At 46.1% G+C, this 25,441-nt stretch overlaps 1 protein-coding gene across 8 annotated transcripts in view; it reads left to right on the forward strand.

The window, feature by feature from the left end:
* The first annotated feature begins 7,646 nt into the window (after positions 1-7,646).
* Positions 7,647-25,441, forward strand: part of SPTAN1 (spectrin alpha, non-erythrocytic 1) — a 59,802-nt gene continuing 42,007 nt past the window's right edge. For 4 of the 8 annotated variants that reach the window (XM_057548502.1, XM_057548506.1, XM_057548509.1 and 1 more), the window contains exons 1-7: positions 7,700-7,800; positions 10,480-10,530; positions 17,980-18,219; positions 19,193-19,318; positions 23,434-23,574; positions 23,803-23,949; positions 25,304-25,437. In XM_057548502.1, the coding sequence (XP_057404485.1) occupies positions 10,498-10,530; positions 17,980-18,219; positions 19,193-19,318; positions 23,434-23,574; positions 23,803-23,949; positions 25,304-25,437 (821 nt within the window). In that variant the 5' untranslated portion in view covers positions 7,700-7,800; positions 10,480-10,497. Of the gene's footprint in view, positions 7,912-10,479; positions 10,531-17,979; positions 18,220-19,192; positions 19,319-23,433; positions 23,575-23,802; positions 23,950-25,303; positions 25,438-25,441 lie in introns of all 8 variants that reach the window. The other 4 variants (XM_057548508.1, XM_057548510.1, XM_057548503.1 and 1 more) reach the window with 3 other exon arrangements.

Here is a 25,441-nt window from a genome sequence, read left to right on the forward strand (position 1 = left end):
ATTTATTTATTTTCGGCTGCGTTGGGTCTTCGTTGCTGCGCGTGGGCTTTCTGTAGTTGCAACGAACAGGGGCTACTCTTCATTGTCACGCGTGGGCTTCTCACTGCGGTGGCTTCTCTTGTTGCAGAGCATGGGCTTCAGTAGTTGTAGCTCACGGGCTCCAGAGTGCAGGCTCAGTAGTTGTGGCGCATGGGCTTAGTTGCTCCGCGGCATGTGTGATCTTCTCAGACCAGGGCTTGAACCCGTGTCCCCTGCATTGACAGGCGGATTCTCAACCACTGCGCCACCAGGGAAATCCTGTCCTACATCATTTTAAAGCAAATTTGATGATGAATTGGAAATTCCAATGGGAGAGAAACCCAACACATCCCTTGGATAGAAGAATGGAGTTGTTCTGGAGGTTTCCCACCCACATGCTAGGAGCTTTCCCCCACTTCTCAAGCTTCCTGTGGTGATAGCAGTGACGTAATTAGGTTTGGATGTCTTCTATCTCAGTGCCAGGAAAAAAGAGCTACAGAGCTTCCCACAGGTGCCTTATCAGGCTTGGCCATTCACTTCCCTTTTCTCTGTGCCGTTAATGAATCCCTGATACTAGGTCCTGTGGACCTGCAGAAAGCAGATGAGAGCTATGGTCTCCCAGCTATGTGATGGATTTACAGAAACACCCATTATAGAGGAATTTATAATATCTAGTTTACAGCCAGGCTCCATTTACTGTAAATATCAGTCTACACAGATGATGTATTCAAGAAACATTTTTCTTTTAGCTCCTTCAGGATGTTTACACTAAATGTAGTACATGATGCTGGATTGGAACCTGGTCCAGGAAAAAAAAGATCTTTCTGTGTGTTTGTCTTGTAAAGGATGTTGGGACAATTAGCAAAACTTGAATAAGATCTGTATGTTAGATAGCAGTATTATGTCAGCATTAATTTCCTGACTTTGATCATTGTATTGTGGTTATAAAAATAAAAGTACTTGTTCTTAAAGTACTTAGGGGTGACTGGGCATGCAACTTATTCTCAAATGATTCAGGGGGAAAATATCTACACGTGTGTGTGTATGTGTAAGTATATACCATCAGAATAATAGAGCAAATGTGGTCAAGTGTTAACAAATTGGGGAATCCGGATGAAGGTTGTATGGGATTTCTTTCTATTACTCTTGTAATTTTTTACAAATTTGAAATTATTTCAAAATTAAAAGATAATCCTCTCCCCCACTTAAAAAACAAACAAACAACAGCAACAAAATCAGGCCTACAATTCTGATGAGGTGACAAATTCAAGCTCTAGAACCTACAACCCTGCAAACAGGACGGTGATGCCAAAGGTGACCTTGAAGCCATCAACCTGTAGCAGGGATGGAAAGTTGACTCTAAACAGGTTTTGCTGGGACTTCCCTGGTGGCGCAGTGGTTGGGAATCCACCTGCCAATGCAGGAGACATGGGTTCGAGCCCTGGCCTGGGAAGATCCCACATGCCGCAGAGCAACTAAGCCCATGCACCACAACTACTGAGCCTGAGCTCTAGAGCCCGCAAGCCACAACTACTGAGCCCACATGCTACTACTACTGAAGCCTGCACGCCTAGAGCCCATGCTCCGCAACAAGAGAAGCCACCGCAATGAGAAGCCTGCACACCGCAAGAAGAGTAGCCCCCGCTCACCGCAGCTAAAGAAAAAAGCCCATGTGCAGCAACGAAGACCCAACGCAGACAAAAATAAATAAATAAACATATTAAAAAAAAAGATAATCCTCTCCCCCACTTAAAAAAACAACAACAACAAAATCAGGCCTACAATTCTGATGAGGTGACAAATTCAAGCTCTAGAACCTACAACCCTGAAAACAGGACGGTGATGCCAAGGTGACCTTGAAGCCATCAACCTGTAGCAGGGATGGAAAGTTGACTCTAAACAGGTTTTGCTGGACTTCCCTGGTGGTCCAGTGGTTAAGAATCCACCTTCAATGCAGGGGATGCAGGTTCAATCCCTGGTCGGGGAACTAAGATCGCACATGCCACAGAGCAGCTAAGCCCATGTGCCGCAACTACTGAGCCCGCACACTCTGGAGCCTGCGCGCCACAACAAAAGATCCTGTGTGCCGCATCAAAGATCCTGTGTGCCGCAACTAAGACCCGATGGCAGCCAAATAAATAAATAAATATTTTAAAAAATAAACAGGTTTTGCAAAATGCTTCCTACTTAAAGTGAAGTAGGTGACTGGGGGGTAGAATTTTAATTCAATGGAGAATGTGATTTACAAACTTGGAGTGCTTGATGGTTTGAACTAAAAGTTACCATAGTGCAGAAGATAGCTCCATTTCATTTAGGTCAGCTTTGTCCAGGAAGTTTTTCTGCAGGATCCTAAAAAAGAGTTCAGCAAAGAAGTTTGGCAGCTACTGTGTTAAAGGTAAACTAGGTGAAGTACTATATGAAATAAGAATGGCAGGATGTTGATAACTGTTGAAGCTGGGTAATGAGCAGATAGAGGTTCATTGTACTATTCCATTTTCTAGGTTTATCTTTGAAATCTTCCATAATAAAATGTTTAGATTATAAAGAAGAGAAAAAGGACTTTTCTTGCAGGACTTTTTGGTGCCTTAACTATGATACTTTGAATTAACCTCCAAGAGTTTATATTGTTTCCCCAACTTACCACGGAACTCTTGAGCTTCTCTTGGGACTAGTATTTCTGAGAATATACTTTTTGAAATGCTTTAGTTGGAGGTTAGGATGGTCAAGAAAATATCTTGAGATAGTACTTGATCCAGATACTTAAAACTATCTGTAAATTTTTTAAAAGGAGATAAAAAAGTCCAAAAAGCCTTTTATTCTAGGTACCCACTGTGAACATCTCTTTAATCATCTCTGTGCATATATACATGGATATACAAATACAGCTCTTAAGTAAATAGCTCTTAAGTAACTGACTGCCACTGTTCGGTAACATCTTAGATATTTTTCAAGTCAATCAGTATGAACTATATCACCAATATAGTCTTGAATTAATGAATCTTAACCATTTTTCAGTTGGTGACTAGCTGCTTCTTATTCTTTTTTTTACAGTTATTAACATTCTTAAATATATTTTCTACCTTCTTAGGTTGTATTCCTAAATACAACGTTGTGTCAAATGGCATGCAAATTTCATATGCTGATCCATATCGCCAAACTGCTCTTCCAGAAAGGTTCTACTTACGTAAACTCAAAATGGGTAAGATTTGTCAGAAATGAGGAGTGGGTGTTAGGAAAGAAGGACATTCTAATTTAGGGGGAAAGTATGAGCAAAAGCATGATGTTGGAAGAATAAATAACCTGTTGAGGAAGTGGCTAAGCTCAGACCTAGAGAAGAGCAGTAGGAAATAATGCTGTGGAAAGTTTGTGGAGGCTTCGGAATCTCTATTAAAATAGTTTGGGTGGGGACTTCCCTGGTGGCACAGTGGTTAAGAATCCTCCTGTCAATGCAGGGGACACGGGTTCGATCCCTGGTCAAGGAAGATCCCACATGCCTAGGAGCAACTAAGCCCGTGCACTGCAACTACTGAGCCTGCACTCTAGAGCCCGCGAGCCACAACTACTGAGCCCGTGTGCCACAACTACTGAGCCCACGTGCCACAACTACTAAAGCCTGTGTGCCTAGAGCCCGTGCTCCGCAACAAGAGAAGCCACTGCAATGAGAAGCCCACGCACCGCAATGAAGTGTAGCCCCTGCTTGCCGCAACTAGAGAAAGCCCACGTGCAGCAAAGGAAGACCCAATGCAGACAAAAATGAATAAATTAATTAAAATATTTATATTAAAAAATAATCAATAAAATCGTTTGGGTGATTCGGTAGGCAGTGGGAAGCTACTAGAATTTTATTTGTTTATTTATGGCTGCGTTGGGTCTTCATTGCTGCACGGGCTTTCTCTAGTTGCAGTGAGCGGGGGCTACTCTTGGCTGCGGTACGCGGGCTTCTCATTGCAGTGCCTTCTCTTGTTGCAGAGCACGGGCTCTAGGCACGGGGGCTCCAGTAGTTGTGGCACGTGAGCTTCAGTAGTTGTGGCTCGTGGGCTCAGTAGTTGTGGCTCACAGGCTCTAGAGCACAGGCTCAGTAGTTGTGGCGCATGGGCTTAGTTGCTCCACAGCATGTGGAATCTTCCCGGACCAGGGCTCGATCCTGTTGTCCCCTGCGTTGGCAGGCGGATTCTTAACCACTGCACCACCAGGGAAGTCCACTACTAGAATTTTTTGAGAAGGTTTCACATGGTTTATGAAACTAATTCTGTGTGTTCAGGATGAATAGGAAGGAGAGAGACTGATGGGGCTTAAAAGGTGGTCCCGCGAGAGTACATACGGGAAATAAACCAGCTGGATTAGGAAGGTGTGCCAGGGGAGTGAGGGGCTCACATTTCTGCTGTCACGTACCGTCCTGTTAGGCAAACCAGCCTGTCAAGTCCATGCTCCCAGCAGCTATCAGGCCTCTCCTCTAATGTGGCCCCTGATTTCAGAGGCAGTCATTGTAAAGTAATGTAACATTTACAGTTTAAAATTTAACATAAAATTTACAGTTTAAACCATTTTTAAGTGTACAGTTAGTTGTCTGGCATCAAGCACACTCACACTGTTGTGTTAACCATCAACACCATCCATCTGCAGAACTTTCTCATCTTGCAAAACTGCCACTCTGTACCCCTTAAATACTAGCTCCCCATTTTCCCATCCCCACAGGCCCTGGCAACCCCAGCTCCACTTTCTCTCTGTGAATATGACTATTCTAGGGTTCTCCTGTAAGTGGAATCATACAATATTTGTCCTTTTGTGTCTGGTTTATTCCGCTTAGCAGAATGTCTTCAAGGTTCTTCCAGTCACTGTTTTGAAGATCTGTGCTATTCCTTGCCAGCTCTGACACTGCAGAATCTCATCTGGGAAGAAGTACAGTGCACCTGCCAGGGTGACTTCCCAATCGGCTCCCTTCTTGGGGGGGATAAAAGAGTGGTGCTTGCCTGTTAACTTTCGTGTGTGTGTGTGTGTGTGTGTGTGTGTGTGTGTGTGTGTGTGTGTGTGTGTGTGTGTGTGTGTTTGTGTGTGTTAGAGAAAGAGAGAGATTCTCCCAATGGTTGACCTCTCGAATGACTCGAAAAGGTATTGGGACTACCTAAGTGCCTAAGCTTAGGGCACATATCAAACCTTCCTAGAACGGCTAGAATAGAAAAAGGAGCTTGGGGGAGTTCCCTGGTGGCCTAGTGATTAGGATTCCAGGCTTTCACTGCTGTGGCCCAGGTTCAGTCCCTGGTCAGGGAACTGAGATCCCACAAGCCCCAAAGCACAGCCGAAAACAGAAAAAAGAAAAAGGAGCTCGGAATTCAGTCCTAACCGTACCCCCGCCTTTGCAAGAGGATGGGATGGACATGACTAGATTGGTTACAGAGCCGCTGTGCTGCCCTTTTTTGTTTTTGTTTTTGTTCTGAATGAGCGGCTCTCAGAAAACAAAGAAAGCCAGTGTCTGCTTTATCATCTCCTTCCCCACACCTAGCAGAGTGTCAGGCATATGGTGAAATTGGTGGGAGGTGAGGTAGGCAGACAGTAGAACACAGGAAGAAGGGCTTTCTAAATGTCTCATTTCCAGCGCCAAATGCGGATGGGGTGGGTGAGTGGGTGGGCACTACACAGGGCTGGAGGCACTGGGTTTTGGCCACGTCTCAGATCAGACAAAGGATCGACAAATAAGACTTTCATTTCTGTATCAATACAGAAGCTGTCTCTAAGATCTCAAATCTGTTTTGCGCCTGGTAAAAGCAAAACCCCCATTTCACTAGGAGGCCAGATTGATATAAAAGAAAATTACTTCCTTTTTTGCAGCTCCTGTCCACAGCCTTGAGCCCCGTTCTTTGCTGGAGCAGACGGTCTTGGAAATTTTGGAGAGCTATGATTGTGTTAGCCATTTTGTACCCAGAGCTGAGTATTTGGTTAAACATTTTGCTGCTACCCACTGGAGAAGACGCCATCAGCTGTTCCCAGAAATGCACACCCCAGGCAGGAGTTACCCGGTCCTGTTTTCTCTACATGGAGGATTGCAGGAAATGCCTCTCAGCTCCGATATCTTTCCTCCAGATTCCGTAAAGCCGCTTCTGGGGTGTGGCCGCTCCTTTTCTTTTCTCTGCACTCTGGTAGAGTAAGGGAATAGGGGAGTTTTTCCTCATTATCAGGGCTCCAGCCCGAGCAGCTCAGAAACCCGATTACAGATCCCAGGCACAGGGAAGAAGCCAAACTACTGAGGACCAAGAAGCTCAGGGCTGGGCCCGGGCCCAAGTTCTGGTGCAGTGCCTAGTGCCTTTATATTTATTTAAAGGGGAGAGTGCTTGGTAACCAGGAGGCTGAGGCCTTCCTGAGCTGCAGAGCTCCTGGTCTGCCTGACTGCACAGGAATGATCTGGATGCTACTCTCTATGGCTGTCGCCCAGCTGTCATGGGGGTGGGGAAAGGGCGTCCTACTTGAGGGCTTCTAGCTACAGAGCCAGGCCCTTAAACTGCTAAGACTGTAAGGAACAGAAATTCCAGAAATCCTCTGTTTTTCTTTTCTCAGCATTCCAGCATCCACCATCACAATGCCTCCCTTTCCTATGGCAAGGCAGTATAGCACACTGTTTAAGAGAAGGTTCTGACTGCCTGGATTCAAATCCTTGCTTTTCCTCTTGCTAGCTGCCTGATCCAGGGCAAGAGACCTAGCTTCCATGTCAGGGCTCTTTTGTAAAATGAGGAAATAATACCTAAATCATAAAATTATTGCAAAAAGATTTTTTAAAAAGGTAACACACATAGCATAGTGCTTGGTACAAAAGGAAAGGTCAATTAATAATGGCGAGTAGAATCAATGTCTCATTTATAAAATACAACGAAGGCATCCTATTCCACTGCTGAGCTGTCCGAAAGCTTTTGATGTAAGAATATAAGAAATTATTAACTCTTCAAATCTCGGAATGACAGACATAAACACCAAATTAGTCGACTTTATTTTTTATGATCGGATTCGGCCTTTTCTTACCACCTTCTCAAACCCGGAGCCCCAAATCATCCTCGGTTTCTTGACCCCAACTCCCACCAGAGAAGGCTGACTTGGGGCCCCGGCACCAGCCTTCTCCTAGGGAAAGGGGGAAGGAGGAAGAAAAACACACGGGTGATCTCACCCTTTGGGACTGGGCGTTTTTCCGGCTGGGACGCGCAGCATCCCCAGCCAGACTGCGGCGATGGCCCTGCCCCGCCCTTCGCTGCAGTCCTGGAAGGGCTCCCAGGGGCGGAGGGGTGGCTGGCGAAGATTCTCTGCAGGGCGGGGAGGGGCAAGATTGGAGGATGCCAGCTGCGGGGAGGGCGGTGCGGCTGGAGCATCTCTGCCTGCCTGGGCGGAGGCAGCGACTCCATTGCACCATCAACCCCCACCCCTGGCGCGCGCACTCTTCCTTCCCCACCCTCCCGCGGCCCTCCCGGGGCTCGACTCTTCCGCCGCATTGCCGCTTCGGCTCCTTCCGCGAGCGCTCGGCCCTTTCCGCCGGGTGATCGGGCAGCGAGCAGGCGGGAGCTCCGCCCCCTTTGGTTGGCCGGCGCTCGCCCCCGCCCCTCGCGCCGCGCTGCGGCGCTTCCCCCGAGCTCGCGACCGCCCGCCGCCGGAACGCGCGTGGCCGCCTATAAAAGAGGCGGGGCGCGCGCGTCGCCGTCACTACTCGCTGCGGAGCGAACGGGGAGGTACGGAGGCCGCTGAGCCCCGTCGGTTCCTCCAGCACCCCCGGCCCGACGCACCCACTGCCCTCACCCCCAGGAGCCGGTGAGAGGGGGAGCGGGCGAACTCAGGGCGGGAGCGAGGCCCGAGGGCGGCCGACCTCTGGGCGGGGAGCCGGACGGCCCCTGAGGCAGGGCGGGGCCAGCGCGCGGACAGGTGAGCCCGGCCGGCCTCGCCGCTCCCTCCGTCGGGCGGGGAACCGGGCGAGCCGGCCGCGACCGGCTTGTGGTGCGTGGGCTGCGGAGGAGCAGCCGGGCCGAGCCTGGGCGCTGGCCGCTGGAATGTCATTGAGTGGGCGGAGGGGGCGACGAGGCCGCCGGGTCCTTCCCCGCAGCCCAGCTTGGCTGCGGCCCCGCCCTGCTCCATCCGGCTGCGGCAGGTGGGGCGGGGGCTTCCTGGTCTGGATCGTTACTCCATCCCCCTCTCCGCAGAGCGCTCCCCCCACCGCCCCCAATCCCTTCCCTCAGTGGGGAGCGACTTGTGCAGCTCCTTTTCTCAAATCCCCACCAGCAGTGCCGGCCCAGCCCTTGAAGGAGGAAAAGCCGGGAGTAAAGGGCTCTTTGACCTTAATTTCATCCTGTGTGGCGGTTCTTGGCCTTCTCTGGACGGAAAGGTCCGAGACCGGCCATCTCCGTTTCTTATCTGTAATAAACATATTTTTCTTACCCAACTGTGATTTGCTTGTAAATAGCAGGTATGCGCGGCGCTTGCTTTGTATGAGACCCAAACCGAATAACTTAATAGCTTAGAGTTCTTTTTTTTTTTTTTTTTCTTGCCCCGAGACCGGGTCTTTCGAGTCGAGGACATAATTATTATTTGTCAAAAATTCTACAGCCATGTCGGTGTTGAGTGATAGAGCAGCCTTTTGTTTGAAAGCAGTCCCTGCGAATTTCATTAGATGCTTCCCAAAGAAAATTGCTTTTAAAAGTCTCTGAGGTACTGGGTTAAAATGTATTTTAAAGAAAGGGCTTGTCAAGGTTAAGGGTTGAATATGTTTTAAATTAAAAGCTTGAATAGCTCAGGAAGCTGGGTTGAGATGATGCTTGAACTGGCCAACACCTTGTCAGATCTCTTTTGTATAATAGATCCTAGACTATGTAGGCCCTTTGTTCTGTCTTCATCATGGTATTTTAGAAGAACTTACCATGATGGCTGTTAGGGAAGAAGAGAAGAGAGACCATATGAAATATTTTCAGAATGTGTTGAGAAATTGCGTCATCATAGCAATTGGACTTAACTAAAACAGAATGTGTCAAAGATGGAAGGGTGGGAGTGTCTGCAGCCAGGAAACAGAAAACCTGAAGAACAGCGGTGGGAACACTCAGCTGTATGAAGCCATCGAGCCAAGGTTCCAACTCATCTGACTAGTCATGTATTTTCCCTTTTGTCTGCAGCTAATGTCAGCTTTTGAAAGGTCAAATTGAAGTCCGAGTTTTAAAAATGTGCTGCAGGAAAATAAAAACGTGCTGCAGTAAGGGCCTCTGTGCAGGAAATTAACAGTAAGGCTTTTTTAGTAACTGGGCCAGTATTACTCAAAGGGACCCTGAAAGTGTGTTAGCTGTTATCCAGGGACCTAGATGGAGAGCTGAGACTCAGAAGGTGGATTTCCTCTCTGCTGGACAGGTGTGAGGCAGACTTGCAGTAAACGGTCAGCTGGGTAACATTCTCCGATATGCTTTTGGTCTTTGGCAGGGCGTTTGTAGGAATCGAATAATTAGCAACCTGATATGTCACAGGCTCACAATATGAGCTTGTCAAGCAATCTCATGAACAGGTTTAGGTGGGGAGAGCTGTTTTTAAGTATATCTTTTGGTTCCCTGGGTTAGAATTTCCTCTGCTTTTCCTTTACCTGCCTTCTTCCATTGGGCGTGGGGGCGGCGGGGGTGGGGGGCGACTGCAGATGCTGAGACGTGGGTGTCAGGAGTAGTCCACAGTCCTGTCATTGCTGAACCTGCACTAAGGACAGTGGGCACGAATCCGGCCTTGTAATCAATCCTCCATGGGCTATGCGAGGACTCTGCTAGTCGTGCGGTGGGTCTGCTGCAGCCCATCAGCTGTGGTCGGAGTAGGTAGAAGAATGCAGCGCCCTGATGGCAAATGCCGACTCCAGGAATGCAGAGGAGGCCCACAGAACTGATCGCTTGGGGCCAGTGGGCAGGAGCAGCTGCGCTTGTACTTCCCTCCACCTCTTCTGCATACTCCTCTTGTATGGGTTTTGAACAGGAAATAGTATTTTGTGAAGGAAATGTCCCAGTAAACTAGGCCCAAATTCGATCTTCGTAGCTTGAGTTCGTTCTTGTTTCTGATGACTTCACGAAATTATGCTATTTTATTACTGAATGGAAGGGGGTACAGAAATCATCTAGTACTGGGAATCTCAGCTAATTTATCGGAACGTGGATTGGGGGAGTGCACGTCTAGTGTTAAAAGGGATATTTAGTATTATTCAGGATTATTTGAAAATTGGGAAACTGAGACCCAGAAGAGGGTATGACGTGGCCAAGGCAGCACATCTGCTCAGACCAGAGAACCTTGGTTCTTTCTGCACTTTAAATTCCTGGTTTAGAAGCTCTGTAGAATGAGAAGGGCGCTGGGAAAATAGCTGAAATTTGATTTTTACCTGTATTCATATATTTTTAAAGATCTGTTTTCTTCATTGTGAAATTATTGTGTTCAGTTTGCCCTTAGAAGCTTGTTATCTTGCTCTTCCCCCTCCCTCTTCAGACGCCACATTTTTCCATCATGTTGTCATCGTTTCGTAAACGCAGAGCCCAGGTATTTGACCAGCATGCAGGAAATGTGTTACCTTTTCGGTTTTGCCTGGTTTGCAGTGAAGACACATATGTGTCAAAGAGGTTGAATGATGCAAAGAGAGGGGGAAAAAACCCTGCCTGCATGACCTGTTAAGCAAATTGGTTAGGGTTTGGGCTTTTGTTTGTTTTCTTTGGTGTTACATGAACAAAAGTCTTAGTAGATTTATTCTAAAATTTCCAAAGCCTTTGTTTTTTTACCTTCCTCTCTTTAAGGCATGAATATATTAATTTCTTATCACCCTACTGGTGTCTGCATGTACTGTTTGCTAATTTTTTTTATTGATGGTTACTTGATTCTTAAAAACCAAGGGACTAAACACATTATCTTAGATATTTAGAAAAAGTAATCTGAAAACATGTAAAAATAGTGTTTTTCAATTTGACAAATATTGTAAACTTGGGTTTGTTTCCTGTTTGCATTGATTTACGTTTTTTGCCACAATCCTTATAATGAAACGGAACTTGCATTTCCTTGTTTATAAAAAAGCTCACTACCCATGTTTTTATTTGTGTACAGTTTTTGAGTGTTTGCTAAATTGGACCTTTTTCAGAAAGAAAAATGCTTAAAATTAATGTCTTGATATCCCATAAGCAGAAATATAAGCTCTGCAAATTTCTAGTGATTATGGGTGATAAATCCAAGGCAAGCCCTTTTATAAATCAGACGGGTTAATTGTTTAAACAAGGTTTATAAAAATAGGCACGTTATATACCTTTTTCCTGTTTTGAATCTCAGTAACAATATTTTGCACTTAAACACGTCTCATCTGGATTTTACAGGTTATAAAAGGTAAGTAGCAGCAAGGTAGTGTTTGGGAGGCATTCAGAAGTAAGTGTTCTCAACCTTGCTTGGCGTTTCTGGATTTTGATGCAGTGCAGTATGAATCTTTTGCTTCTTTAAGCTAAATCCCTGCTCACCTCTGCAGAATCCTGCTAACAAGCTGAAATGAATTAATCAATTTGAAGGCTGACGTGCAGATCTACAATCCTGATTGGAATGTGGTTTAAGCAAAAATATTTCTGGTTTTTCCATGGTTAAAATTCTTAATTTATACATTATTTACCTCTTTGCTTACCCTCAGGTCTCCCACTAAAATCTGCAGCCGAGCTGGTTTTGACTTAATTCACTTGATCTGAGAATCAGTTGGCATCAAATTTTATGGTGCTCACCAATTCTTTGGTGCTTTGTTCTCAGGGAGCCCTTGCGCATCCGTGGATGTAGTTCTCCTGCTTTGGAAATGTAAAATATGCTGGCTTTCTAAGCCAGGGAAAAAGGGCATTGTTGGTTCTGCACCTTTGGGCTCTGACTAAGCAACAAAAACAGAACTGGTGGATGGTTCCTCTGACATTTTGCTCTGGGTGATGTTTATGAATTTTTCCATAGAGCCAAATGCACTCTTCATCCTGAAAATCCCTTTCCCTGCGAAACAATATATCTGATGTCCTGCCTGAGGTCTGAATTCATCTTGCAGTGTTCCAAACGCCCCTGTCTGCCACATTCAGCTCGCTAAGATGTCGGCACTCCCAGACCTTTGTTTCCAAGTAGATACTCCTCTTGTCTTCACAAGTTTTACTCTCTTCTGAGGTTCCAGAAGGAAGCTCTGACTAGTGAATTCTTCCAGTCTCCAAGATCTGCGTGAGGGTGTCCTAAGCTACTCACTCACTGCAGGTGCCAAGTGAGCAGAGTTGGAAGCGTTTGACCTTTGGTTTGAAAGTGTGTGTCTCCACAGTCTTTTCTGTTGCTTAACAGTGTCCTTCCCACCCACTGCCTCTCCCCGCCCTCCAGAGACAGACACCTCCCCTTGCACAGTGGCCTTATAGCTTCTGTGGATGAGGGTAAGGCTTTAAAAACTTCCCTAAGTACATACCAAGAACTGCCTCGAACAGCTGTCTGTTGGCAGTTGTCAAGAAGACAAAGATATTAATTAATGGCTAGCTTTTTTTGTAGGAATCATTTTCCGTTGATAATGTGTATAAGTTGGTGTTGGTTATGAGGAGTCATTCTCATGCATGACTTTGGATTAAACCAGAACTTTCTAGCCAAGATTCATATCTTGGCTTTCTTCTCAGAGATGTAGCTGTATTGTAAGAATGCTGACAAGTTCTTTTTATTTATTACAATAGAGGACATAGTTGTAATTCCTGTTTTATCCTCTGTGCTCAATTCACATTACTTGCTGAATGATGCAGCTAACATTTTGACTGCTGCATTGCAGCAGCATTTAAAAATAGCCAGTCTTCTCTAATAATTATTTGCCAAAATATGACCTTTTTTCTTCAGTTCCCTTAAATGGGAAGCTGTCCTTAAACAGAGAGTACATTTAGCCCTTCATCTCCCCTCCTTCGTTAGCCGCAAGCATAGACCTGATTGACAAAATCAGAGTTGAGATAAGCAGTCAGTTGATTGCTGTCCTGGAATTTGGCTCCTTTGCGGTTTTTAGGCAGTTAGTGGAATAGATAGATAGGCTGGTATAGTTGGAGATTTTTTTTTTTTTTAATGGCACATTTCCCAAAGTCTTCCTTTCTAGCTCTCAAAAGGTGTTAATCCCATTAAGGCTGGGAACAGCCCAGGGCATTCTCTGTGGAGTCCGCCTTATCAGTCAGCTGCACATTTCTGGCCTGGGGTGGAGTTCTTGCAGTGTGCGGCAGCCTCAGGGAACACGGTGCACACAGGCAGAGTCCAGAAAATTCCACTAACTCTCACAGACTTTTGGGTGAGAGGTCGTAGCACCTTTGGGTGGCAATAGTTCTTTGGAGATAGGAGATTTTTTCCTGTGTTTAATGTAGTCTGTGGAAATGAGCCATTTAGGAGCAAAGAGAAACTGGAACTTGTATAGAGACAGCTCCCTATCAGGAGAAGGGGTCGGGGGGGAACTGCCGTTAACCTGTCATCCTTGGCTCCTGTAATCACGCAAATGAAAACTCTGAGTGCCCACAGCAGTGGGAGAGCACTGCTGACTTTCAGATGCCCAGCTCCCTGGAAACAGCCAGTTATGACTTGGCCAAGCTCCCACCTACTGGCGTCAGCTGATCTACTGCAGGAAAGAAAAGTCCATTATTGCCTGACCAAAGCACTTGGTATAGAATTGACTTGTTCTACTTCACTGGGGTGACAAAGAGGGCCTTTTAGGTTGGTTAATTTCAGCAGGGCCTCGCTGGACTGTCTCCCTGGATTGGTAGGGTCAGATCAGCAAGCGGAACCCAGGCCGAGGGGCTTGCTCAGGGGGAACCTTTTCAGTATTATGTTGGGAATTCTTTTTTCATCAGAAAGGGCTGCTTCCGAATGTGACCGTTCAGAGATTTCCGTGGCAGCTAAAGGAAATGCAGTGAATCCTGTCATCTGGGGAGGCAGGACAAACACCATAGACATTAATCTAAAGACTGAGGCATCTTGTAGAAAGGCACATACATTGGAGCTTTTGTTACATGCATAACTAGCTATACATTCCTTGGAAATTTTATAAGCAAGCAAATTAGACACACAGTTTCCTACTGTTTCTCCACCTAACTGTTTCCGGAGAGATGAGAACAAAGGAAGTATATAAATTATTCTTAACACTAATTGTTTACTAACTTTAAGAAGACTCAATCTTAAAAAAATTAATTTTGATTTTTTTTAATGATTCATGTATGCTCCTTCCCCCTATTTTTCCCCCCTTAAGTGGGGATGGAAAAGATAAGAGGTAGTAAAAGGAATTAATAAATAACTGAACAGCCTTTAATAAAGAGTGTGTCAGCTCCGGTCATGTTAAGAATCACTGGTTCTAGCATGCTGGTCTGGGAACCGGAGCATCCTGGGTCACCCTAGCTCTACAACGTGCTTATTAGATGATCTTTTGTCTCCTGACCACTTAATAATGAAGTGACAGCAGTTTCTCTATTTCTAAGCTCAGAGTGTAATTGACTCTCTAAATGTGTGCTGAGTTCTGTGGTCAGAGAGTAAGATAAGGTCTCTTTTATAGTCCCTTAGGAACTCTAAATTCCCTAAAGAACTTACAAAAACGCAGGGAAAAGACAGTAATCACGTGGCAGAATGTGACGTGATGGTGCTCTAAGGGGGCCAGAGAGGGAGTGAGGGCTTCTGATTCAGGGCTGCAGAGAGGACAGCGTAGTTGCTTTAGACTTGGAGGGGTTTGAATGGTATTAATGGTTGAGTTGGGAGTGGGGGAGAAGAGAACATTTCGGCCAGAGGGAACTTTCTGGTTTGGGAAGTGAACCTGCCCCGGGCCTGTAACTTGGGGTTGATGAGGGAGTTTGATGTAAGGTATGCCTGGAGCAGGTCATGCAGGTGAATGAGTGAATCGTAAATGTGGCCGGACCCGGTAGTGATTCTTGTCAAGATCCCAAAGAGGCTGATGTCCTAGGGCGGCAGCGTAAACCAGAACTGCCCTGTTCCTAACAGACGTTTCCTTTGTCAAGGTTACCCTCAGTTTTTGGTTTTAAGGACTCTCTTGAAGCCCATTTTAAGAATAGAAACTATTTTTTTCAGACGCAGCTATCTATTGATGATACAAAACTGTGCCTTCTTGAACTTGATTTCCCCAAGGTCCCACCCTGCCAGCGTGAAAAGAGCAGTTACCGGGTGTGGGCCACCCAAGCTCAGTAATTCAGGTCTGGTCATTAGGTTGACACCCCGTTGTGTAGCTTCAGTCAGCACATTCCAGCTGTTCATTCAGCCCCCAAATCTAGCTGTTACCTGGCCAGAATTCCAGTTTGACGATACAGAAATGAAACTGGGGTGGGCTACTGAGCTCTCTCCACCCTTCACAGAGGAGCTCAGGGCTGCTTCTCCAGCACTCAAACAAACATTTGTTAATGACATCTGTCTGCTAGAAATCGGGACACAATTGGGACTTCCCTGGTGGTCCAGTGGTTAAGACTCCGCCTTCCAATGTGGGGCATCAGGGAGCTAAGATCTCGTGGCCAAAAACCAAAATGGAGAACAGAAGCAACATTGTAACAAATTCAATAAAGACTTTAAAAATGGTCCACATCAAAAAAATCTTTAGAAAAAAAAGAAAGAAAGAAATTGGGACACAACAACAAAGATTACATTGCTCAGTCTCATCATACCGTGAGAAGTATGTGCAAGTGCTTTGTAAATCTACAGAAAAATGTGATTAAATCAGAGAAGGAGGGAGGGAAGGAGCCTTCAGTACAGCTTGGTAAGGAGGCCAGATCCCTGCAGCTTCCTCATTTCAGCTCCTCTTGAGACATTAATGGGAGTTATCCAGACAGAGAAGAGACAGAACATCCTGGGCAAAGGAAGCCTGAACAACTGACTTGGAGTCTTTAGAGAGAACTATGTGTTTGGGAAGAGAATATTTCTCTGTGCCAAGAGGGTATGGGGCATGGGTGAGACATATCAGTCAGGTGTGCTGGGTCAGATTGGAAGGTTCAACTGAAGAGGTGGATTCTTTCCTCTCTCAGAAGGGAGTGATGAAAGGTTTTAAAGCATGGGAATGACGTGGCAAAGAATATGTTTCTTGTTATAGTCAAATAAATACATTGGACTTTGTGGGAGAAAAACAATAAAGATAACTGGTTAATATGTGGAGAGTAATTTGGAAGGAATGGTGATAGGGCTAAAATCCCCTCACGTTGTCTCCCTAGGAAGCTAGGTCTCTTCATAGAAAAGATAGGCCTCAGAGTTGGTTAGGTGCAGTCGATACTTTTCTTGACACCTCTTAAAGCTGCTTTTCTCTCTGAAGAGCTGGAAACTTTGCCCCAAGCTTAGCAGTGTTGTTTATCTCACAGCTGGATGGGGGCAGGGAGTAGAGGGCACACAGGGGCCTCCAGACCTAATCCTTAGCCAGCTTATCCTTTCCCATTGGCTGGGCCAGGCGAACAGGGTAACAGGAAGAGCTGTCAAATATGTTTCCTGGGCAGCACAGTTTTTATATCTTGTATAAATTATGGAACAAGAGCTGGAAAGACCATAAAGCTTATCTGGTCTGCTTTTTTACCAGGTCACAGACTCTTCTCTGTAGAATGTAATTTTAAAGTTAGAAGGGTCTTGGGACCATCTCATTTTCAACTGGTGTTTTTAGTCATTCTGGGAAATTGAGACACAGAGAGGGAAGGCAGCTCGTACAAGGTCACATGTTACTGACAAATTTACATGCTGTTTGTCATTAGTGTGTACCTATTTCCTTCTGTGGGTCCTTCCTTGGTTAGAGGATAAAATGACTTATTCCTGAGAGAAGAGCAGGTAGCATATTCTGGGTTTGTCCCATAAATAGGTCAGATTTTCTTTTTGACATTAAAGGCTGGTGAAACTGTCCAGATCTGAGAGTTTAAAGTTGGGGTAGATTGAGTGCTATGGGGAAGTACCACCTACTCAATTAGCCTGTGTTTGTGGTTAACTGGAGCAGGTAAGAGTCAGGTAGGATAAATCTTTCACCACACCTTTTTTTTTTAAAGATATGCTGTGATTTTCTTTTAATTTTGTGCATTCAGATGAAGCAAAGCCTGTTCATTGCCCAGCCTGAAGGAGATTGTAGGATTGACTTTTTGGGGTGACTGAGAAATCCACTACTTTAGGTAAATTCTATTGGATTTTGATGCTAAAGACTCAGTTACTGGGCTTCCCTGGTGGTGCAGTGGTTAGGAATCCGCCCGCCAATGCAGGGGACACGGGTTCAAGCCCTGGTCTGGGAAGATCCCACATGCTGCGGAGCAGCTAAGCCCGTGCGCCACAACTACTGAGCCTGCGCTCTAGAGCCCGCGAGCCACAACTACTGAAGCTCACGTGCCGCAACTACTGAAGCCTGCGCACCTAGAGCCCGTGCTCTGCATCAAGAGAAGCTACAGCAATGAGAAGCCCGCACACCGCAACGAAGAGTAGTCCCCGTTCACCACAACTAGAGAAAGCCCTCACGTAACAGGGAAAACCCAACGCAGCCCCCAAAAATAAATTAATAAAAAAAAAGACTCAAGTTACTTGATAATCATTCCCTTTTCTTCAATGAATAACAGGCTGAGATCTAGAAAGATAGAAAAGCTGAATTAACAGTAAATGTTATCTAATCTCCACACCATGAAATGCACAGACCAGATGAGAGGACTGTTGAATGGATTTCTCAGTAATTCTTTGAGCTCCAAGGTTGGTGTTTCCTTTGAATTCTCAAGGCTCTGTAGAGGGGACAGTGTAAACCGCAGTTCTCCCCTTCACGCTTCTCGCCTGGTCTCATTGCAGTGTTGGTGAGGCATCCTCTGAGGGGCCCACTTGGGCAGCCATGTTTTACGAGGGAATGGGGCCTGGGCTTCACTGTTAGCTCCTGAGAAGGGACCACTTTCAATTCATTTGTCTGCTCGGGCTCTCGTAATTCTTTATTTCCTTCCAAGAGGCTAATGCCATTAAGTCTATTTTGGTGTCATGTGCTTACTTCAGGACTTTCTGTCTTTTCAGAAAATGGACCCAAGCGGGGTCAAAGTGCTGGAGACAGCAGAGGACATCCAGGAGAGGAGGCAGCAGGTCCTGGACAGATACCACCGCTTCAAGGAGCTTTCGACGCTTAGGCGCCAGAAGCTTGAAGATTCGTACCGGTTCCAGTTTTTCCAAAGAGATGCTGAGGAGCTGGAGAAATGGATTCAGGAGAAACTTCAGATTGCATCTGATGAGAACTATAAAGACCCAACCAACCTGCAGGTGTGTTTGAGGTGCTGCCAGAACTCTGGAGCTCAGATGTCTTTGCCCAAAATTTATACAGACCTAATTATGACCTTGAGAGACTGAATGTAGATCAGACATAAGGAAGGACTAACTCGCTATTCTGAAAAGCCCTTAGTGATTGTATCAGTGAGCATGAATGTGGAATCCTGCAGGTTTTAATTTATCTTTTGCGGATGCTTTAAGCTGATGGTTCTCAATCCACTGCCTTACAACCATCAGTGATCCTTCATCATTTTTCAGGGAAGGTCTAGTTTGATCTCTTGGAATATGTGTTTTTGAGAAAGGTATGCTAACAATGTTGTTGCTGGTGAAAATTTGTATAGCTGTTCAAAAAAAAAAAAAAAGCCTTTCTTCTTGTTGATTTTGGTGAAAGACTTTTTTTTAGCAAGTGGAACAGTGGTTGTACCCATGGTTCTCTTACTATGCCAAAGTCGTCTGAGAAGAGAAAATGATGAACGCTGGTTTAGGTGCAGGCCCTGCCCAGCTCAGCATGTGAGTAAAGAGAGGTATTGAGAAATGGAATGTATCAAATCACTCAAAGAGTATGGCTTCTAAAGCAAGCTAAAAAAAAGTCATATCATGAATGAATGTGAATGGATTAGTCAAAGATAAACACTACATGCTAAGAAGGCTCTCAGTATGGTTCTGTATTTCTAAAAGGGATTGGATGTCCATAAAGGCTAATTTCCTGATACACAAGAAAATTATGATATTTTGTAGTATCTTGCTGTCTGCAAAGTTGTCCTCAATGGCCAAGTTTTCAGAGGGCAAGTATAGATGCAGGCAGAGCATTTGAGTAATTGAACCGGTAGAGGGACGGTTGGGAGGCTGAGTGAGGCGTCCATAGAGAGAGGGAGTGGGATGCAGGAGGGGGTGAATAATAGGGAGCTGGGGGCAGAATGACGTGTGCCAAGGAGCACGTGTGGCTCATTTCACGGTCCACTGACAGGGCAAGCTGCAGAAGCATCAAGCCTTTGAAGCTGAGGTGCAGGCCAACTCGGGAGCCATTGTGAAGCTGGATGAAACTGGCAACCTCATGATCTCAGAAGGGCACTTTGCATCTGAAACCATCAGGGTGAGTAAGAGCAGTGCCTGGTATGGATGGCCTTCCTCTGTCTGGTTGGTAGAGGAATGTGGATTAATGCTTACATGTAAATTTGGGTTCCTAAAAAGATAGATTTTTCTAGCTTTTTAAAGGAATTTGGGAAGTATCCTGATGGAGTTACCCAACTCCTGCTTTTGTAATATGATGATTCAGTATGTCTATAAACAAGCATTTGTGTACTCAGTGAGGAAATTAATTTTCTTTTTGTAGAACAAATTAGGATGCAATTAGACTTTAAAGAAGATTGCATATATTAAACTTTTAACATTTTCAGATGGTAATTGGATGGGAGAGCATATTAGTGAAATTGGTGAATTTAGGGATTAGGACACAAAGATAAATAGGATTAATCACAGACACTATACAGTTCTCTGTTGGAAAGCTTGCTCTCTGGATCTTGGTGCCTTGCCCCAGGAGGGGTTTACTGAGGTCTGGTCAGCAAGCCTGTTGAAGGTCCAGCTGCGAGGAATGACGTGTGATACCTGTTGGTCGGTGACCGTGGCGATGTAGCTTACTTTGAAGCAGGAGTCCTCAAACTTGGTCTGGCTTGTTTGGGTGCCATTTGTCGAGGCTGGGGCAATAATTGGTCTTTCTCTGTTTTGTTTAACATTTTGAATACCAAGGTATTAAGGGCTAACAAGCCTCTTTAGGATGAAGTGTGCATGCTTAGTTTCTCATAACTGGATGCTCTCATCTACTTTGATTTCCTTCTTATCTATCTTTGTGTTTTGTTCTTTGTCATCCAAAATCTCGTTCCATTGAGGGACCAGCCTTTTCAGTCCTTGACCTGTCGAGGCAGTCCCAAAGACTAAGATGAAAGCCACATTCTTAAGCCCCAGCTAGAGATGTTTCATCCTCTGCTGTTCCCTGAGATCCACAGTGGAACATCCACAGGGATTTCATTCCCTTAGGTTCTGGTCTAGTAAATACTTACTGTGTCTCTTTTGCTCTAATATACTCTGCAGTCTTATACTGAAGACTTGCAATTAGCCTTAAGCTTATTATTAATAATAAACTATTACTAGTAATGATTGTAAACAGGCAATAAAAGTAAATTCTAAATGCTATATGCCATTTAATTACTACATTCAACCCATGCAGGCAATATAATACGTGTCTCTGCAGTTGAATACAAAGACGTGGGACTTCCCTGGTGGTCCGGTGGTTAAGACTTCGTGCTTCCACTGCAGGGGGCGTGGGTTTGATCCCTGGTTGGGGAACTAAGATCCCGCATGCCACGTGGCGCAGCCAAGAAAGTACAAAGATGCATCTGCTCATTTCCCCACTCTTGTACATAGTCTTAATGTAAATGAAATCCGCCAGAGTGCCGATTTGCTGATTCAGCTGCTTTGTATTAGTTTAACCAGGTTACAGATGGGGAATATGAGAAATAGATCAAGTGTTTGTCTTTAGTAATTAATGTGGGGGAGGGAGACCCAAAGCTCTCTTCATTCCCCTCTTCCCTGTTTAGAGATCTTACTAAAGCAGCATTTGAGGGACTTCCCTGGTGGCGCCGTGGTTAAGAATCCACCTGCCAATGCAGGGGACACGGGTTCAAGCCCTGGTCCAGGAAGATGCCATGGAGCAACTAAGCCCGTGCGCCACAACTACTGAGCCTGCGCTCTAGAGCCCACGAGCCACAACTACTGAGCCCATGAGCCACAACTATTGAAGCCCACGTGCTCTAGGGCCTGTGCTTCGCAACGAGAAGCCACTGCAATGAGAAGCCCGCACACTGCAACGAACAGTAGCCCCTACTCGCCGCAACTAGAGAAAGCCCACGTGCAGCAACAAAGACCCAGCGCAGCCAAAAATAAATAAATTTATTTAAAAAAAAAAAATTGAAACTACCGTTAGCTACTGTTTGTTGAGAAGCTGTTAATAGCTGTTTATGTGCGAACACTTCGCTAGGACTTTTACATACGTTATCTCTATAATCTTCACAAGAAGCTTGCGAGGTAGCCATAGTATAGAAGGGTAGAAGCTGAGGCTTAGAGAATTTTGAGCAACTTGCTCAGGTCCGCACAGTTAATAGGTGACAGAACCAGTGCTTCAGTCTACTCCTTTCTTTGGTTACAGTTATTCACTTTATTTTCCCAGCCCGAGTTTCACTCCTATCAGCTTTCCTTTCTTTTCCCGCAACTGCTTCTCTGAAAGCTGCTGCTGCTTGCTCGGGGCCCTGTTGAGAGCTCTGCCTGAGCCAGCCAGGATTCTCCGCCACCCTGCCAGCTGTCCACACGTTCCCTAAGCACACCTGCCTCCCTGCCCTCTCACGCTCTCAGACACCAGCAAGCTTGTGAAACTGGCCTCTGTCAAAACTGCAGTATTGACAAGAGGAGACATACTGGGAGTGGGAAAGTTGTTCCAGTCCTGGAACAGGCTTGGCCCTGGTTCTTCCCTCGAGGGTATGGAAATGAGATTTGTGATAGACTGACGGCTGACTTGTAGGTGAGGATTTTCTTGAGCCTTCTGTGGCCTCATTTTAATTTGAGCAAAAGGGGGACTTCCCTGGCGGTCCAGTGGTTAAGACTCTGCGCTTCCACTGCAGGGGGTGCGGGTTCGATCCCTGGTCAGGGAACCAAGATCCCGTATGCAGCGCGGTACGGCCAAAAAATTAAAAAAAAAAAAAATAGGGTTCTCATTTAATCCCTGCGTTCATGCTCCCAGGTCCCACGGTCATCCTGGCTTGGCAATTGACCTGGCCCAGTAACTCAGTAGCTTAGTTTGGCAGGCAACGTTAACGTAGAGGAAGGTGGGTGGGGTGTGAAGACTGTTTGTGTCCTGGATAACCTGTCTGTCACCGGTTTAGACTTTCACACCGTACCGGACGGCGTGGCGCCCCATAGTGACTGCCACCCACATTGGCTCCCACATCCGAGTAGGTGGAGTATTGACTTGCTGTTGGTTGCCTTTTCCCCCTTGCCTGGGAATGCCTTTCACTTCCTTCTCAGTGGTGGACTCCGGTTTGAACCATCAGCGATGGAAGTGATTGTAGTGGTGGAAGTGAATTGTGTGAGCCTTTATTTTCCTCCCAGTGCTTTCTCCTTTCAAATGAACCACCAGTACTTGCTCCTAAGAGAATCCACCCATGTTGACTATCCCGTGGCTTTCAACTTTTCAGTTTGTGGGGAGTGGCATCTCAACGATGGGTGGATCCCAGGTTTCTCTTCTGGTACTGTTTGTGTTTGTGTCACTTGTTTCTGTCTGTGTTATACAGAAACTCCCAGTATCTTGGGTAGGCGTAATCAACACCTAGAGATTGGGTTAGAATGCCAGACTGCATCGCCTAAGCTTGAATTGATGAGAATCCCCCTAGTTCTTGATGAGTCCTTACTAGGACTGTGCTATGAGAACCCAAAATGCTGGGAAGTGACTGTTTGGGCCTGTGGCTGCCACCTGGGCGCAGCTTGATGTAAACCTCACTTGGGATGCACTGTATGTACCACAAGCTGCATCTTTTCACGGAAGCACCAAAACAGCTTCTGCCAGGAATCCTCTTTGATAGCTGATTGTGTTTCAGGACTCCATCTTTTTACCTTTATACTAAGGTTTTCCTCTTTACTTGTGCCTCATAGTTATTTCTTTACATGTATGATGCCTATGGGACCTCTTGTTTTCTCCCCTTTACCTCCGGGAATTCAGAACACGCACTCCAGTGATTCCTGCTGCGGTTGCACGATCACACCTCATCTTTCCTTCCCCAATAGTCTTCTGACCTGGAAATCCCACTGTAATAATTTAACAGTTAATATAACTAAAAACATTACCTAAATACTTACCAAATAATGTGATATCAATAATAATTGATAATTATAAAATAATAGTAAATTCCTTGGCGTAAACTAGAATACATCTACCTACTAAAAGTCAGTTATTTTGTACTTTAAGACCTACCAAACCACTGTGAAGTGTATGCATTTTCCTCTTCTCAGTTAACTTTACAATTTCCCCTCAGTGTAGGGATTATCTTTTTAAAAAGACTTGTTCAGAGCTCTGTGAGGTTTCTAACTGGTTGGAACTCTGTGGAGGAGCCAGATCCCACAGAAATGATTGTAATCTGTGGGGTTGGGCTCTTTAACTTCCAGACTCGTTTGATGGAGCTGCACCGCCAATGGGAATTACTTCTGGAGAAGATGCGGGAGAAAGGAATCAAGCTTCTGCAGGCCCAGAAGCTGGTGCAGTTCCTACGAGAATGTGAGGACGTGATGGACTGGATCAACGACAAGGTGTGTTTGAGAAGGAAGGTGTGCTGGGGAGGCCTTGAGGAAAGAAGGGGACGAGACCCCTCCACGTCTGCAGCTGAGAGCCGGCAGAGCGGCAGTGCAGCACACAGAAAACTGCGTCTGCCGAGGCTGCCGCGGCCCCTTCCGGAGCCCATTTCATGATGGGGTTCTGGAAGCCATTGTTCCCAAGTGTTTTTTGGTGACTGTGGCTCTGTTGTGGTCCCTGAATAGGAAGCAATTGTGACTTCTGAGGAGCTGGGCCAGGACCTGGAGCACGTGGAGGTTTTACAGAAGAAATTTGAAGAGTTTCAAACAGACATGGCTGCCCACGAAGAAAGAGTTAATGAAGTGAACCAGTTTGCCGCCAAGCTCATTCAGGTAAATGGGGAAGTGCTGTGTGCTTCTCACAGCATCGTCACGTTAACTTCCTTTGCTTTAACATTAATGTAATGTACCGTCATTACATTAACTTTTCCAGAAGAGAAGTTTTGATTGGGTCCCTGATTTCTGAGTGAGCAGGTTTTGGTAAGCATGTCTAAGAGTTCTGTTTAGGTCTAAGTAAGGCGGCAATACTGATCACTCCTAAATTGGAAAATGCTTTTTAACTTGTGGCCGTGGGCAGGAAGGGCAGAGTTCCTTTGATCTATTTCCTTCACCCACTTTCAGGTAGGGCTGAAGCTTTTATTGGGCTGCTGACGCTGGGTGTCGGGGTTTCTCAGACTAGGGTGTGGTGGTGAAAGCGTCGTAGGGTTGGCAGACGTCCACCACTGCCTGATTGCTCTTCCCTTCCTTTTTGAGTCGGAGCTTCCGTGGGCTCCCGGGAGCCTGGGGAGCCCCGTGATGAATGGCTCTCCACCGGGAGCTCAGGAGCCATTAAGAGGGGAGTGGGGCAGCCTCTCCCAGTTGCATGCATGTGCGGTCCTGTCACTGCCGCTTTATTCTCACCTGCTACCACAGGGCTCCAGAGACATCGAGTAGGATGAACTCGGGAGTTTCTGCTTTAGGGAAAACTTGATTTGGGGGGCGGGGTACACATTTTATGTATGTAGATCCTTCGGGACCGATACTTGTTCCCTTTTGGATCCAGAGCCAGCATTCCTCAGATGTAATCTCACCCTTCCAAGTGGCGGGTGAGCTGCCCCCGGAATCCTGGGCCGTCCCAGGGTTGTGCTGAGGAGAGCAGGCAGGCCAAGCCCGAGATCTCACAGGTGGATCCCACAACCCGGAAGGGCTTCACCTTATTACTTTACATGTTATTTTTATTTAAACAAGACAGAATGTGGTTAGTGGGGAAGGATACTTTCAAAGGAATTTCTCCAGTCTGAAGTCAGGAACAGACCTGGAAAACCATGTGTCTGGGCAGGAATGCTTATTAATAGCCTCGTGACGTTTGAAACAGTGAACTTTGGAGCAGCTGGGGTGAGCGGTGCGTTGACGAGGCCGCCAACTGAGGTGCAGCTGAAGGGCCTTAACGCAGGGGGTTTGGTGCTGATGCACAGAAAGAGACTCGCCTCACGGCTCCAGGGCGCAGAGAATGGCTCTCGCCTTTTTATAGAGCAAGAAATGGAAGCTCCTTTTGAATGAGCTCCCCTTCATTCCACACAAAAAGCCAGTGTTTCTTTAGAACAGTAAGGTTTGCCGAGGCGGACGCATCAGGGAGCCAAGGCCAGGCGGGCAGCTGGTGGGGCCGGAGGTGCTGGTCTGAGCGCAGTCTCTGCCCTTCCTGGCTCAGGAGCAGCACCCCGAGGAGGAGCTCATCAAGACGAAGCAAGATGAGGTGAACGCAGGCTGGCAGCGGCTGAAGGGACTGGCCCTCCAGAGGCAGGGGAAGCTGTTCGGGGCCGCCGAGGTTCAGCGCTTCAACAGGTAC

This window comes from Balaenoptera acutorostrata, chromosome 6 (assembly GCF_949987535.1).
Source record: "Balaenoptera acutorostrata chromosome 6, mBalAcu1.1, whole genome shotgun sequence".
Classification (NCBI taxonomy): Eukaryota; Metazoa; Chordata; class Mammalia; order Artiodactyla; family Balaenopteridae; genus Balaenoptera; species Balaenoptera acutorostrata.